General features: G+C 38.9%; 1 protein-coding gene and 1 long non-coding RNA gene across 5 annotated transcripts in view; one reads left to right on the top strand and one right to left on the bottom strand.

The window, feature by feature from the left end:
- The window catches only part of ANKRD17 (ankyrin repeat domain 17), a 119,665-nt gene extending 106,437 nt beyond the window's left edge, over positions 1-13,228 (top strand). For all 4 annotated transcript variants that reach the window (XM_045018795.1, XM_045018796.1, XM_045018797.1 and 1 more), the window contains 5 exons: positions 2,355-2,552; positions 3,885-4,133; positions 7,812-7,987; positions 8,569-8,733; positions 10,664-13,228. In XM_045018795.1, coding sequence (XP_044874730.1) covers positions 2,355-2,552; positions 3,885-4,133; positions 7,812-7,987; positions 8,569-8,733; positions 10,664-10,723 — 848 coding nt within the window. In that variant the 3' untranslated portion in view covers positions 10,724-13,228. The remainder of the gene's footprint in view (positions 1-2,354; positions 2,553-3,884; positions 4,134-7,811; positions 7,988-8,568; positions 8,734-10,663) is intronic.
- LOC123371329 overlaps positions 1-13,395 on the bottom strand; it is a 53,716-nt gene that overhangs the window by 35,299 nt on the left and 5,022 nt on the right. The gene's annotated exons all lie outside the window — the stretch shown is intronic.

Raw genomic sequence — 13,395 nt, forward strand, 5'->3', positions numbered from 1 at the left:
TAGCTTTCCCATGAACCACTGAGTGAAATTCACATAATTCGGATCTGTTTAACTGCTGCCCAGAACAGTGACACTGACCAAGCAATGTCAGTTTCATAACTACTGCTTGGGAAAAGAACCAGTATGAGCAGCAGCAGCTACTGGAGCTTTGTGTCTCCAGAGTCAGGAAGACAGTACTGCATTAGTTGACAGGAAAGTAATCTTCACAACCACGATGGATAAAATCTTTTAAAATGAAGTCTTAAATCTTCATAAATGTATGGTTAGCATGGGCATATGGTCTCTGTCTCCCTGGACAGTTTCCTACCCATCCCTGGCAGGTAGAGTGTTCAAATCCTGACCCCTCTTTTTGTCTGACCTACATTGCTGTCTAGTCTATACAAGGACAGGGAAAATAAAATACATATTGGGGCAGAGACAAGAGTCCTTAATTATTTCAGCTCTAATAAATATAGTAACGTTCTTAGATTTTATTCTTCACTTTCTTCAGCCCGCAAAACTTGGAAAAAGCTTCCCAATATGCAAAAATTCTTGCAAATTCGTTATTTGGTAAATTTTCTCACCTTGGATAGCTGACTGTTTCCCATCGTATAACTGGAGCCATGTTTCCATAATTTGATGACATGGCTTCATGCTGATCTCAGAACATATATTAAATATTTCTTTATTAAAGAACAAAAAGGGGAGTAGTGGAGAAATACTTCGTGAATTTTAAACACAATCACAACTTTACCTTCCCTGGGCCAAATGGAGTCTGCATTACTTACTAGAAAATCATTTTTCTAGTCCCAGACAATATAAATTAGAAAGATTTATGGATCTGGAAAATGCTAGATTGTTATGCTGGTAGCTAGTTACAGGATTATTTACAGTCTAGTTATTGCATTCATTTATACTCAAGACCTCCACATAAAAATCAAGCATAATTTTTAAATGTTACTTATGTCTTTAAATATAAAATATCATTTGTATTAAGTATCTCACAATAAAAAGTACGAAAGATTTCCAAACCGACAGTCTCTCTCTACCCCCACTCCACACCCCATTTACTGGTCAACTCCCTTTAGGTCTTTACTTTCACATTTTCTCTTCAACTGGTATTTTCCAATCATTTTTCTTCCCCTGAAAATTTTCCTGCATTATTTTACTTTCAGTTTTCCCCTTTGAAAAGTTTTTTTATTTTTTTGAAAGGAGGGTGGGCTTTTACTTTTACTACTTATTTGTATCCAGCTTCAATACTGATGCATACTTATTTTCTCATTCACTCATTTATTTTAGAGTTGTTTTAAACCTTTCAGAACTACTAAATTCCTCACTCCTCTAAGGGTATGGCTACACTGGCGATTTGCAGCGCTGGAAAGCCTCCACCAGCACTGCAATTAGTAAGTGGCCACACCTGCAGGGCACTTCCAGCGCTGCAACTCCCTGGCTGCAGCGCTGGCCGTACACCTCACTCAGCATGGGGAATAAGGATTCCAGCGCTGGTGCTGCAGCGCTAGTCATCAAGTGTGGCCACACACCAGCGCTGTGATTGGCCTCCAGGGTATAAGGTGTATCCCAGAATGCTTTTATAAATTACTCTCTTTGTTTTGTTATGCAGCCTCTCTTTGTTTTGTTATGAAGGAGTCACTCTGTTGCTTATCTAAAAAACAAACAGAACTCCTGTTTGCTGTGATCATCTGTACCTGGCTGTAAACAATCAAATGAGAGGCAGGGAGGGAGTGAAACAGCGGGGAGTCGTGTTGGCTGCAGGCTGTTTGCAATTAAGAGTTAAGACTAAGGGGTCGGAAACATGTTCTGATTTTTCAATGCAGGAAGCTAAACACAGTGTTGGCTCCAAAAATCCTCTCTCTCTTTCCCCCCGCTCCCTGTCACACTAGACCCCACTCCACCCCCCTCTTTTGAAAAGCACGTTGCGGCCATTTGAACGCTGGGATAGCTGCCCATAATGCATCACTCCCAACAGCGCTGCAAATACTGCAAATGTGGCCACACACCAGCACTGGTAGCTGTGAGTGTGGCCACACACCAGCGCTGGCCCTGCACAGCTGGATGACCAGCGCTGCAAACTGTTAAGTGTAGCCATACCCAGAGAGAGAGAGAGAGACACACACACACACACCATTTCCAAGCTTTTTAGTACTCACTTCTCTTGCTCTCCTATTTGTAGTTGTGTGAATGGAGAGAACAGCGAAAAGGACTTGGCTAATTAACCAAAATGTCAAATAATTGTGATGGATGAAGAAATTAATTTGATGCAAATGTTTCCCCATTGTCCTCATCTCCTACTTACACAGATGTTAATTAGAACCATCTTTCAGTGAGGACTAACCCTCTGCCAATTTCTTTCACAGGTATTGTCAGTATGGATTCACCGTATGCTTCTGTAACACCTTCTTCTGCACATTTGGGTAACTTTGCCTCAAACCTTTCTGGCGGTCAGATATATGCACCTGGGCCACCCCTGGGTGGAGCACCTTCAGCTGCTAATTTTAACAGACAACATTTTTCCCCACTTAGTTTATTGCCTCCATGTTCATCAGCATCAAATGGTGAGTTCTTCTCAGTAGGAAACTAGTGAGAAATTATTGTAAAGGCAACATGTTCTGTCAAATTCTACCTAGTCTATGTAGCTTTGGAATGAATAAACTTGATATTTTTGGCTAAGCTTTTTCCTACAGTTTTTTGTTTCATTGTTGTTAAAGTCCATATCTGTTTGAAGATGGATTTTGAAACTATATTTTACAAAATGAATTGTCCTGGAAGAAATCTGTTAAATGAAAGATTTGATCTCAACAAATGTATTAGGGCTGCTCAGTAATCCTCTCTGAGGTTCTTTTTAGATTTTGGGATTTTTTTTTCCAAGTTCTATCCCTTTTGGTTGAGATGATACTCTTCCAAAAGTGAACCAAGTGTCACTGATGTGTGGTAGTGTCTTCATGAATCCTACCAACAAATAGTGTTTCTTTTATGATGAATTGATTGTTTTTAGAACCCTTTAACATAACCACTAAATAGATTTGGAGAGTGACTGTGTTCTGTAAATCTTGATATCTTCATCTATAATTGTGACTTTTACAGTTATTGCTGTAACACAGCCATGATGTGTTATGATAGAAAACTAAATTTAAAATTAAAGATAACTGATTCCATTATATTTAAGGAAGAAAGTTAAAGATTAAGCCACTGGAAATACAGTATTAAAATCTGAAGTCCTCTTATTAGGACTTTTGCAGGCTAAATGAGATGCAGATGTTTTGAAAAGAACCCATTAATTTATGATATGCTTCAGAATCTAACCCTTTCTAATTGCCAATCTTTATTGATAATGCCTAAAATGATCTTTTTAACAGTATCTTTATGAGCAATTGTATAGCGTCTAGAGTAGTAAACTACTTACAATAATTGTTTCACATAAGCCATCCAACAGTCAACAAGTGATAAAGGCTTGAGCTCTATTTTGAACCAGTGATCTGGAGGTAAAACACTTCAGATTATCATAATATGCCTGCTGATTCTCCTGAATCATCTACTTCCAAAAGCGTGGGTTTTTTTTACAGGTTAGTGTTGGTATATGTGAACAAAACTATATGCGTGGAAAGTGACAGAGTCCTGTGGCACCTTACAGACTAACAGATGTATTGGAGCATGAGCTTTCGTGGGTGAATACCCACTTTGTCATGAAAGCTCATGCTCCAATACGGCTGTTAGTCTATAAGGTGCCACAGGACTCTTTGTCGCTTTTTACAGAGCCAGACTAACATGGCTACCCCTCTGATACATGACTATATGAGTGGAAATTCATTTTATCATCTCAAACTAGGTCTAGAAAAGATACTATATATACATACACACTTCTGTAATTTTTCAATTATTTTCTTTAGAATCTCCTGCTCAATCAGTGTCATCTGGAGTTAGAGCACCATCTCCTACCCCTTCAGCAGTGTCCTTGGGCTCAGAAAAGCCCAGCAATGCGTCTCAGGACAGAAAGGTTCCTGTTCCAATTGGGACTGAACGTTCTGCACGTATTAGACAAACTGGAACTTCTACTCCATCCGTTATTGGGAGCAATTTAGCCACTCCAGTGGGGCATAGTGGCATCTGGTCCTTTGAAGGGATAGGTGGCAATCAAGGTATGAAGTACTGTCTAACAGGCATCCTTATGCATGCAATTTTCTGTAGTCCTATTGCTTTTCTTAATAACCATGCTTTAGAACTGAGAGGCATTGTATAAATTGAATTCCTCAGAATTTACATTTGCTCATTATAAATCCATTTCCAATTCTCAGAGCTGGGTCTTCTGTCTGCTCTGTCCAATTTGAAGTTGTGTCCTAAAAGATAGCGGAGAACCTTTGGTTGTAAAGCTTTGCTCCTTGTGACATTTGTTGTTGCTGTTATAATTGCAGAAAGCCATAAATGACAAAGCAGATAGGTTCCACCCTGCCTGGGATGAACTAGATAATCTAGCTGTAATTTTTATGATTATTCCTGGAAGCAGCCTTGAAGAGCAGTATTAGTGGGCTTTGAATGGACTCTCATCCAAAACTCTCTCTTGTTGAGGAAGATTGTTGCAATACAGGATGTTGAGTGAGGAAATACATGGGATAGTTGTCTCTTGAGGATGAAGATTACTCCTCTGGAGACCATCGTAACCTTTTTTCAGTTTTGCTGCTTTTATGGAATTTGCTGTTCTGTATATTAGGAACTGGGAAACTTTCTGTTCAGATTCAGAGAGTTTAAGGCCATATGGGACCATCAGATCATCTAATCTGACCTGGATATCACAGGCCATTACATCGAACCCAGTTACCTCTATGTTGAACCAAATAACTTGTTTGGCTAAAGTATATCTTCTCTTGGTGGTTAGTTCCAGTGGTTACTCAACCTCACTGTTAAAAATCTGTGCTGCTTATTTTAATTTGTCTGGTATCAGCTACCAGACACTGGTTCTTTTTATACCTTTTGCTGTTAGAGCCCTTTAGTACCTGGCATTTTCTCCCTGTGAAGGCATGTATATTCTGCAATCAAGTCACCTCTCAGTCTTCTTTTTGATGTGCTAAACCGGTTCAGCTCCTGAAGCCTCTTGCTAAGAAAGTATTTTCTCCAGCCCCCAAATAATTTGTGACTCTTTTCTGTACCCTTTCCAATGTTTCCACATCTTTCTTAAAATGTGGCCACCAGAAATGTATGTGGCACTGCTGAGACCAACACTGGAATGCTATATACAGAGGTAAAATCACCTCCCTATTCCTACACACTGCTTTCCTGTTTATACCGCTGAGGATCTCATTAGCCCTCTTTGCCAGAGTGTTGCACTGGAAGCTCCTGTTGAGTAGCTTGTCCATTGTGAACCTTGTATCATTTTTAGGCCTGGGCTACACTAGTGGGGGAGAGGGGTGGTTCGAACTAAGAGACGCAACTTCTGCTATGCTATTCGCGTAGCTGAAGTCAAAGTATCTTAGTTCAACTTACCTGGCCGTCCTCACGGCGGAGAGTCGACTGCTGCAGCTCCCCCATCAACTCCACTTACTGCTCCTGCTGAGGTGGAGTATGGGCATCGATTAGCGGATCAATTTATCACGTCCAGGTGAGACGCGATAAATCGATCCCCGATACATCGAACACTACCCGCCAATCTGGCGGGTAGTATAGACGTACTATAGTCACTACTTCCCAGGATACAGTCCTCCATTCTGTAAGTAGGGTAGAGCCTTCATTCCTTGTTTCTAAATGTATACTTTTACATTTGGCTGTTTTAAAATGCATTTTGTTAGAATGGGCCCAGCTTATCGAGCGATCCAGATCTCTCTCTGACTTCCCTGTCTTCCTTATTACTTACCACTCTGCCTATCTTTGTCATCCACAAATTTTATTAGCAATCATTTTATATTTGCTCCTACATCATTAGTGAAAAAGTTGAATAGTATTGGTCCTAGTGCTAATACTGTGGACCTGCACTAAAATTACCCTCATTCAGTGGTGATTCCTGTTTTTAAAACTTTGTAATCAGTCATTAAATAGATTAAGATATAGATAAATCTATGTATATTACTAATTTTATAATCAGAATGTCATGCAATACTAAGTCAAACATCTTACAAAAGACAAAGTATTTACATCTACACAGTGACCTTAATCAAACATCATGTCTCCTCAAAGAATGTAATCAAGTTTCATAAGAGCTATTTTCCATAAAAATGTGGTATTTATAGCATGAATTGTATACTTGCCCTTTAACCTTTATCAAATCACTCCCATTTCATATTTTCCATTATTCTGTCCAGGACTGATTAGCCAGCTTATAGTTATCCAGTCATTCCACTTTCCCTTTTTGAATATTGGCACATTATTAGCACTCTTATCCAGTTTTCTGAAATTTCCCCTGTATTCTAAGATTTATTAAAAATTAGCATTGGCAGGCCTGGGATCTTTTCATCCAACTCGTTTCAGACTCCTGATTTCATTATCTGCTCCTGCTGGTTTAAATAAGTTTATCCCTAGTAGATGTTGTCTACCATCCTTAATTATTAATTCTCTGGGCAGTAGTCACACATTTTTATGTGGTGTGAGTATACTTCTGCTTTGTAACAGAAATATTTATTGAACACTTGTGCCTTTTCTGTATCATTAGCAATTTTACAATCTTCATCTAGCATTGGATCCTATACCATTTGTTAAGATTTCTTTTGTTTTTAAAACACTTTAAAAACTCATTGTTTTCCTCAGCCCTGCCAGCCACAGATTTTTCCTTGATGTCTTTAGTATCCCTTAATAGATTTCTGCCTTTCATAATATTTATCAACTGTTTCCCCTCTTTTCCATTTGTAAATGTATTACTTTTTAATTTCTGATTGATGCCTTCACCTTGCTACTGAACAAGGATGGGCTTCTAGTTAAAAGAACAGGAGTATTTGTGGCACCTTAAAGACTAACAAATTTATTTTAGCATGAGCTTTTGTGAGCTGCAGCTCACGAAAGCTCATGCTAAAATAAATTTGTTAGTCTTTAAGGTGCCACAAGTACTCCTGTTCTTTTTGCGGATACAGACTAACACGGCTGCTACTCTGAAACCTTCTAGTTTAAGTCCTCTTTCTTGATTGTGTAATCATGACCTTCGGCAGTCTGATAAACTGTTCTGTAAGACCTGCCAATTCTTAACATTTTTCTAAGTTTTTCTTCCCAATCAATTTTGCTCACAATTTTTCTTAGCTTTAGGAAATTAGCCTTTTTGAAACACCATCTGTTTGTTACCAGTTGAGTGTCCTCTGTTTTCCCATATTGAATGTAATCAGTTCATGATCACTGGTCCCTAGGTAACCACCAACTTCCAAGTGGCCTGCCTCTTCATACTACCACTTGTGGATGCATCTTCTTGTTTGCCTATGAACTTCAGGAACCTTTTTTGAGAAAGCCATCTCTTTTGATAAGAGCCCATTTGTAGTATCAAACAGTCAAACTGAGGTTATAAGAGACCATGCAGTCCTCAATTACCACAGTACAAGAGCCATAAGGGGCAGGTTTCAGTATCCATAACTTGTGGAAGTTATTTCTTGACTAGAAGTAATTTTTCAACATCCTCCGTTAAGTGGGATTTCTTCGAGTGATTGTCCACACAGATTCCATTCTTGGTATATATGCACCTCAGAAGTATAGTCTGCGTGGACAACACATCTGAAACAACCAAGGTTTCTGTAGAGCAAGGGACTATTCTTGTTGCGGAAATGCTTTAATGCAGAGGGCTTTAGTCTTAGATGCCCATACAAGTTTATTAATATCAATATAATAATTGATTGTACTTGTTTCATTACTAGATAAAGTAGATTGGTGTCACAGTGGAATGGGAACTCATATGATCCACAGGCCAATGTCTGATCCAGGAGTGTTTTCACATCAAGCGATGGAGCGAGACAGTACAGGAATTGTAACCCCTTCCGGTACATTCCATCAGCATGTTCCTGCAGGATATATGGATTTTCCTAAAGTTGGGGTAACAATCCTAATGTTTCTGGCATCCACCTTAGTGTAGGAACTTTAGTATTTCTATGTTGTTTCTTAAGACAAGTAGACATTTTATAGCAGTGGTTCTCAAACTTTTGTACTGGTGACCCCTTTCACATAGCAAGCCTCTGAGTGCAACCCCCCCTTATAAATTAAAAACACTTTTTTATATATTTAACACCCTTATAAATGCTGGAGGCGAAGCAGGATTTGAGGTGGCGGCTGGCAGCTTGTGACCCCCCCATGTAATAACTTTGCGACCCCCTGAGGGGTCCCAACCCCCAGTTTGAGAACCCCTGCTTTATAGTAGTCCAGTCAGAACTGTCTGAGCTGTGTATGTTAGAGTATTATTGATCTTTATTTTTCTCCAGAACAGTTGCAAGATACTACTAATCTGATACGAAAAAGGAAATGTACAGCAGATCGGAAAAATGTTTAAAACCATACTCTTAGAAATAATCCAAATGTAGGGAATTTCTAAAATGTAAAGTGATAATTTCTATTGCTACTTGGTGTGTGTGTGTGTCTCTTTATATATACATGTTGATTCTGAACTTTTTCCCCCTGAAGGGTATGCCTTTCTCTGTGTATGGGAATGCAATGATTCCTCCTGTAGCACCCATCGCAGATGGTACTGGAGGTCCTATATTTAATGGACCTCATGCTGCTGACCCATCTTGGAACTCATTGATAAAGATGGTTTCAAATTCCACAGAAAACAATGGCCCTCAAACGGTAATACTGTGATTTTTTTTATTATTATTATTATTCCTGACTTATCTTCAACATAATCAGATACAAAAACAAATCATTCCCCAAGAGTATAATGTAAAACATACAAACTTGGGTATTTCCAGTCTTTCTGATTTTTCTAATTTAAATCTATTTTACTCGTACTAATTACAACTGAAGCACCTAATGCACTTATATGTAACAAGTGTAAAATAAAGTCCACTTTTTAAAAATAAGCAAAGAGTCACTGATGGCTTGTCAACATGGGGAAATTGTTGCAGAATAAGGTAGGGTGTGAATTTAAGCTTAATAGCTATTCCAGAATAAGTGTATCCACGTGGGCAGCTATCGGAGAATACCTATTAGAGTTCATTTCCTCATGTAGACAAGCCCTTATAGTAACTGTTTCAAGTGTTACATTAGCTCTTTTGTTAAATGTGTTAAATAATGCTGGTGGGCTGCTACAGAAGTACTAGAAGTGATATAGATGTGATAAGAACTGGTAAGTCACCTTTCTGGGAAGTGTCGTTTATTCACTGCTGCATATAATTTATGATTTTCTTAGTGGGAGGTGAGACTGTCACAGCATTAGACCTGGAGCATTATGCTTTTGAGCCATATTGCCTTCGAGTGCCCAGGGAGAGGGTTGGCCCTTCCTACATCAGTTTAACCATTGCCCTAGCCCCACCATCAATCTTTGTCCCAGTGTTACCCATTTTGGGATCTCTAGCTCTGCTGGCTCCACAAGTGGCCTCATTCTTCTGCTGCATTATGGAAGTTCACTGTATGAGTGCAGTTGAGGAAGAGGGTTCCCTGTATGCTTTCTCCTCTTCCAGCCAAATCCAACTATATACCTAACTGTATAAAACGCCCTTGCTTTTATATTAAACTCTGTTAAAGTATTTATCAGTTATACCCAATAGATTTTACTTTGTTACATGTTGTATTCGTAAGGTTTCTCCAGCAGTGAACATGGTACTAGATATTGAAAAAACAATTCATAACACATTTTTTTTAGTTCACTGAACTTTTCAAAAGCTGAAGTGAAACCATTTGTAATTCCCCAAATCATGATGCTTTACACCTTGACCTCGTAACTGACTCTGCTTGCATGATCCCCTGCATGCATGCAGAAACCGAACTGACTTCAGCAGGCACAGCATTAGCAGATCCAGTGGCAGGTTTAGAGCCTTAGTTATTATTCCCCTTGATCCTAGCAGGCTGGATTTCCTGATATACAGCTAATATAAATGTTACCGTATATCAGGGTGGAGTGACACATTGTAATTCTGTGGCATGATAGTTTAGTTTTTTTATTGAAAGCAATTGAAAAATTGCTGGGGGGGGAAATGTTCTACATAGTAGTGAAGGGAATGTGTAGGTAGGATATGTGATCAACGGGAGAAGCACAGGCAGGAAGGTGAAAGTGATGAAAATAATCTCTTCACACCCAGGGGCGGCTCCAGGCCCCAGCACGCCAAGCGCGTGCTTGGGGCAGCATGCCACGGGGGGTGCTCTGCCGGTCGCCAGGAGGGCGGCAGGCGGCTCCGGTGGACCTCCCGCAGACGTGCCTGTGGAGGGTCCAATGGTTCCGTGGATCCAATGGAGCATCCGCAGGCACGCCTGTGGGAGGTCCACCAGAGCCGCGGGACCGGCGACGGGCAAAGCGCCCCCCGCGGTGTGCCGCCGTGCTTGGGGCGGCGAAATGGCTAGAGCCGCCCCTGTTCACACCTCAGCTCTTCGGTATTACAAGAGGAAAACACTTAATAAACTACACCAAGTTATTTTCTTAATAGATGCAACAATTACAGAAGTGAAAAGTGAAGGCAGGCACTATAAAATTATATTATAAACATCTTAGCTAAGCCTAAAATTCTTAAATGTTCTAAAGCATCCTTGTAATACATCATTAGTAACACACCCTCTTTTTCAGGTATGGACTGGAACTTGGACACCTCACATGAACAGTGTGCATATGAACCAACTTGGCTGAGTGGGATCAACTTGATAGCCTGGAGATTGCTTTTTATTCAGAGAAAAACACAAATGGCCGTTTAATATGCTCCCAAATCATTCTACTGATGTGCTTGACTGAAGTGTGTAGGCTTTTTGCAGAAGAAGTTACTAACTGACCTTTTTCTGTGAACATTGTGACCACCCATTCCCCACCATCATATGTTTCAACTTAGTTAGCTTTTACTTTTCTTTTTTTGGACATAACTTTCTGTTGAAACTGTTCTTTGGCTGGTTGGTTTTAGTACTGTAAACTGCTTCTGAGCAAACACAGAAATTTAGCAAAATTATGTAAACTTGATCCTGAAGTTTTAGAATGGCAAATAAATGTACAATTGTTTACATAACAGAAATGGCTAAGCAGAAAGTAAATTTCAATATGTCAGTATAGAGGCTCTACTTTATGTAGACTTAAATTAATGTGAGATATGTACCTTCATATTCAGAAATCTGGATGTTTCCTTCATACATTAAACTATTAATAAGCATAACTTTTCTACTTGTGTAATTTAAGTACAGTATAAAAGTGGGAATTATCAGAGGGTTTTCCCAGTTATATACGTTGGATTTTTGAAAAGTCATACATCTGTTTATTTTTCTCTTGTAACCAGATACGTATTAAAAGTAAGTGTCCATTTTCTTCTACGCAGGGTTTTCAATTAAAAAAAAAAAAAGCTCTTGGATTATGCCTTCTGGCACTTCCAGAACTGTCTCCATGCTCACACCAGTAGAGTTCCCCAATGAATACTAGTGAGCGTGCCATCCTGCAGCAGTGTGTTACAAATGACTCTTGCAGATGGGTGGATGCAGTGAGGTATGTTTAGTTCTTTGACCATTCTAAGTGCATCCATGTAGTTCCTCCCAGTCACCAGAGAAAAAATGTGCGACTGTTTTTGGCTGTTGGAGCAAGAGTAAGCACACCCACTGGCACTTAGTAGTAGAGATTCATTAATGACGCTGCCTCCAAACCAAGACTTATTTTTCAAGAATTAGTGGCTTAATTAGAGCAGGCGATGTTTTATTCTAAACTGTGCGTCTGCCTGATCAAAGTTAATTTTGAACATTTCAAAATAAAATTTCTGTGTAAATTATCATCTTTAATAGCTTTTATCATGTTTTGCTTTTAAAGTTTCCTGGCATGAAAACACCAGTATGCTCTACAAAGGAACATCAACAAACTGTAGAGCAGTGGTTCTCAAACTTTTGTGCTGGTGACCCCTTTCAGATAGGAAGCCTCCGAGTGCGACCCCACCTATAAATTAAAAACACTTTTTATATATTTAACACCATTATAAATGCTGGAGGCAAAGCGGGGTTTGGGGTTGAGGCTGACAGCTTGCGACCCCCCATGTAATAACCTTGCGACCCCCCAAGGGGCCTCGACCCCCAGTTTGAGAACCTCTGCTTTAGAGCAAGTTCAGAAGTACTACAAGGCCAAGCCTTTGACAGCTGTTTTAACCCAAGATCCCAGTTTATAACACAAATGACTGTGTGTGTGATGTGGTATAACCAAATTTATAAACTAGATCTACAAATCAACTAGTATTGTGGGAAAAAATCCAACATGGTCTATCATTTGCTTTTGAAATAGAAGAATGTTAAAAGGTAAAGCTTTTTAAGGTACAATGTCAATCAAATCCACCCTTTTATATGGTGAGTTAATCCTGACAAACTTTAGATAAATCTTAATTGAATGAATATCCCAAATTACTTAGATTAATTCTGTTTGTTGGCTATAAAACTGGATTTTTAAAATGCTGTTTCATAACTTACTATGATTACTCTCTTAAAGCCAGAAGGAAAAATGATTTTTCCAAAGCTATTATACAGCCTTTTACATACTGAGATGCTACGTTTGAGATGGCCAGAAGTTCATGAATACCAGTATCTGTATACATGCCCTAAGGTGGTGCTCTAAATCTAAGTAAACTCATTTTTCCAGCTGTCTGTGATTCCTTCTTCTGAAATCTAATGTATGAAGAATTGGTTGGATCAAAATGGATACTTAACTGAACAGCTGTTAATAAAAAACAATTTAAATTCAATTTCAGCACTTTACTATGAGTGGGGAATAATGCTATTACGGTATTTTATGTAACATTTACCATTCTCCTATAACTTTATGATTAATGCTTCTCCAGTGCTAACAGGGATTATTTTTACTCTTTTGAAATAATCCTTCTGAGGAATAAATACTGCTCAATAGTTATTACAACAAAATGTATTCTGTGGGTCAAAAAAACTGAATTTCTTAGGATGTGGTTTCTTATAAAGCTATCTGTATTTTGTTGACTTGAAAACAAAACTGTAGACACCGGAACATAGGCTGGAATGCCCCATGTTTCAATTGTGGGATCAGGCTTGTTAAATAAAATACTGGGGTTTTTAGAAGTCTGTACTAGGAACATTTTTCAGATACATTTTTTTATATTTCAAATGTAATGCCTTTTATTTGACCAATAAAAAAAGGAACATACTCTTTTGAGACCTGGCAGGTCTTCCCTATCTTTTTTTAAATACATATGCATAGATTATTGGAGTGTGTATATGCAGAATACTTTATTCATTTTTCTGTTAATTAAGGAATGGCATAACTCAAGAAATATGAGCCATGAGTTAGTTCACTCCTTAAGCCCCAGTATGTTGTGTAAT

This window comes from Mauremys mutica, chromosome 5 (genome assembly GCF_020497125.1).
Source record: "Mauremys mutica isolate MM-2020 ecotype Southern chromosome 5, ASM2049712v1, whole genome shotgun sequence".
Taxonomy (NCBI): domain Eukaryota; kingdom Metazoa; phylum Chordata; order Testudines; family Geoemydidae; genus Mauremys; species Mauremys mutica.